The following is a 3632-nucleotide window of genomic DNA, read 5'->3' on the forward strand; positions in this document are numbered from 1 at the left end:
TGCTAGTGTATAGATAAAATGAAGCTGGATTTTCTGAAATTTTTTTCTCATATGGATCTCACTTTGTGAATCCAATATGCATTATCTTGATACCAATTGTGCTGTGGAGTATAAATCATTCCCTCACCCCTTCTCTGGATTACTTTTAGCAGCATTCAACAGGGTAACAAACAGAAATAATATATCCAAGCTATAGCCTTTAATTTAAGACGAAAAGGGCATGCATTAATGTTGTTCTTATTCAAGATAGAAGACACTTGTTTACCAAAAATCATTACAAGAACATGACCCATTTTGGAAATGATGAAATCGGTTCCTATCCCTCACAATAATTTTTCTATTATAAACCTTAGATATTAACTTTGTGGCATTATGGCAATCAGTACAAACTCTAAGGTTTTTTGATAATCTAATGGTAGCCCCTGCTTTAGTTTTGATAAGACCAAATGCAATAGCTAGCTTCTCACTGTGGTGAGATACAGAAACTACTTTATCTTCCTCTTCTGCATCAATTCTTGCATCTGCAATGTTTGGCTCATACCCCACTGACTTAATTCTTCTGATCATCTCTTCGGTTGCCATATATATCTCTTTTGAGTGAGAATGTTCGTCATCTTCAGAAAAGAACTCGTGAACCACACCTTCCAATTCAATCATGGTACAACCAGGTGACTTCTTAATCCCCATCTCTCTCATCTGAGACCTCACTCTAAGAGCATCTTCACTTCTCCCCACTAAGGCATATATGTTAGATAGCAGTATGTAGTCCCCGCTATGAGCAGGCTCCAATTCAGTTATCCGTCTAAACGATTCCTCACCAACTAAAACATTTTTATGTGCCCTACAAGAAGCCAACAATGTCCTCCAAACAACTACATTTGGTTCAATAGGCATGTCCTTAATAAACTGAAAAGCTTCATCAAGGAAACCAGCTCGACCAAGAATATCAACCATACAACCGTAGTGCTCTATTCTAGGTTTGATCCCGAAATCTTTGCTCATACTGAGGAAAACTGCTCGACCTTCCTTAACCAAACCCACATGGCTACAAGCCGAAAGCACGCCGATGAAAGTCACGTCATTTGGCTCAATGTTTGCTTCCTTCATCAAATGAAACAACTCCAGAGCTCTCTTTCCCTCGCCATTACTAGCAAGTCCGTGAATTATTGCTGTCCAAGAGAACACATTCTTCACCGGCATTTTCTCAAAAACCTCAATTGCACTCTCTACAGACCCACATTTTGCATAGAAGTCTATGAGTGCAGTCCCAAGAGTGACAGTGAGCTTCAGTTTCTTTCTTCTTACATAGAAATGAACCCATTTACCAGTTTCCATAGCTCCAAGAACCCCACATGAGTAGAGCACACTAACCATGGTAACCTCATTAGGCTCCACATTAGCCTTCTGCATCTCATGAAACAAATCAAGAGCCTCACTGCACCTGTTAGCTTGACTATACCCAGATATCATGGCACTCCATGCAACAACATCTCTACGTTCCAATTGATCGAACACCACTCTTGCTTTGTCAACATTACTGCATTTTCCATACATATCGAGAAGTGAAGTCATCAAAGTAAGGTTTCTACTGCGTCCATTCGCTTCAATATATTCTCCAATCCATTCTCCTAATTCCAAATTCGCCAACCTACCACACGCGGACAAGGCAATAATCAAGCTAACATCATCAAACCTTACATCATTAACATTAACACCACGTGGTTCCTTCATCCTAAGAAACAAGCCCACGACCTCATCCCAGCAACCACTCTTAGCATACCCAGCAAGCATAGCATTCCAAGCAACAATTCCCCTCTCCGGCATTTTATCAAACACCCTTCTAGCAACCTCAACTGCATCACACGCAGCATACACATGAATCAGTGTGTTTTCCACAAGCTCACTTGACATAAGGCCGCATTTGACAGCTTTTGCATGGACCTGTTGCCGGAAATAAATTAGTAAAACAAAATTAGAATAAAAAGTTGTCCACATTTTGAATAGTACATGAGATTCAATTTTCTTCCATCAACTTAGAGTGAGTAAAATGTTATAACTTTCAACATATGACATGTTTTGTTCCCTTATGGCATGTTCTTTGGTGTGGTAGACTTCATAGAGTAGTGCTCCTACAAATCCTCCTAAGAAGCTGACATATGTCACTTGTAAATCAATCATTAATAAACAAAAGTATTATTTTGTGACACGTTACTTTTCTTATGTTATAAAAGAATTTATTGGAGGATATATCATTTTCCAATTTCATATTATAGTTGGTTAAGTTGTGAGGCATAAAGTGTGAGTACTCGTGCCTGCTGGGCTTCGAGCAATGCTCGAAGTCTGGAGCATGCTTTAAAAACAGCGCAGAAAGTAAAGTCATCGGGTGAAACAACGTTTTCTTGGCACATATGTTTAAAAAGGAGAATGGCTTCACGAGGGGAGTGGTGAAGGGTGAGGCCTCTAATGATAATGTTGTAAGCGGGAGGGTTGGGTTGAGGGATGGAGCGGAAGACGGAGAGGGCGTAATCCATGGCGTCGGGGAGGATGAGGGCGGCGGACTCGAGGAGGTTTCCGGCGACGGCGGGGCTGTGGATGAGGCGGGTTTTGATGAGGTGGGCGTGGACTTGGTTGAGGTCCATGAGGGTTTTGCATTGGTAGAGGATTATGGATTTTGGGTTAGATGGGAAGTAGGGAATGGAGGTTATGGGTGTTGGGGTTTTGGAAGGGAGTGTTGATGGTGTGGTCATCATCACTACCACCATTGTGTCTTAATCTTATCTGTTCTAACTATGAACCTGTCATATTTCTTGAAGGGTGTATGCGCTTCGGTTGGATTGATCTTTAGACAAAAAAAAAAAAAATAGTCATCTGATTTGAAATATTATTTGATCAGTTTGATTTATTTACATTACAAAAATGAGTGAAATTATATAAATTATCTTTCATTTTTTTACAAACCTCCCATAGTTTTATACTTTTATTATACTGACCACTATTGCATGAGAAATAAGTGTAATTTTTTAAATTAAAATGTGATAAATGCAATTAAGTTAAACAAAACATTGTATACTATATGAAAAATCAAAATAATATATAAATCAATGTATCTCTATTATTTTTCATTACAAAATGCATCAACAATTCGAAAGAGATATTATTTAAATTGCTCTTATATTATATCGTAAAGAACAAAAAATAATAAAGAGGTATCGACTCATATATTATTTGGACTTGTCTCCACAATATATCATGTTTTGTTTAACTTAATTACATTTATCACATTTTTTATTTAAAAGATTGCAACTATTTCTCATGCAGGGGTGGTCCGTGTATTAAAAGTATAAAAATTAGGGGAGTTTGTGTAGTGTAAAAAATTGAGGAGTGATTAGTGTAATTTCGCTAAAACTCAAGGGGTGTCAATGTAATTTACTTTTAAAAAATTCAACCCAAGTTTTATATGTAGTCAGGTCGCTTTTTTACAATAAAAAATAATAAGTCAAGCCCAAATTTATGGTATCAAGTTCACATAAAAACATGTTTGTTTCAAAATAATATGTTTTCAAAATGTAAAGTTTACATTAAAAAATCAATAAGTATATTCCAAGACTCATGTTATCAAGTGTGATTCACAT

At 37.3% G+C, this 3632-nt stretch overlaps 1 protein-coding gene across 1 annotated transcript; it reads right to left on the reverse strand.

Annotated features, from left to right (window-relative positions):
* On the reverse strand, positions 222-2772 carry LOC109327354 (pentatricopeptide repeat-containing protein At2g29760, chloroplastic-like). The gene is made up of 2 exons (XM_019560465.1): positions 2313-2772; positions 222-1941 (listed from the first exon to the last, which is right to left on the reverse strand). Exons 1-2 carry the CDS (start codon positions 2760-2762, stop codon positions 262-264), a joined length of 2130 nt encoding a protein of 709 aa, XP_019416010.1. The 5' UTR covers positions 2763-2772; the 3' UTR covers positions 222-261.

This window comes from Lupinus angustifolius, chromosome LG15 (assembly GCF_001865875.1).
Source record: "Lupinus angustifolius cultivar Tanjil chromosome LG15, LupAngTanjil_v1.0, whole genome shotgun sequence".
Lineage (NCBI taxonomy): Eukaryota > Viridiplantae > Streptophyta > Magnoliopsida > Fabales > Fabaceae > Lupinus > Lupinus angustifolius.

Excerpts from the sequence above, each read along its gene's own strand:
- LOC109327354 (XM_019560465.1), bottom strand. The coding sequence starts at position 2,762 with ATGGTGGTAGTGATGATGACCACACCATCAACACTCCCTTCCAAAACC. Across the intron at positions 1,942-2,312 it reads CATTGCTCGAAGCCCAGCAG|GTCCATGCAAAAGCTGTCAA; the intron begins GCACGAGTACTC and ends TTCCGGCAACAG.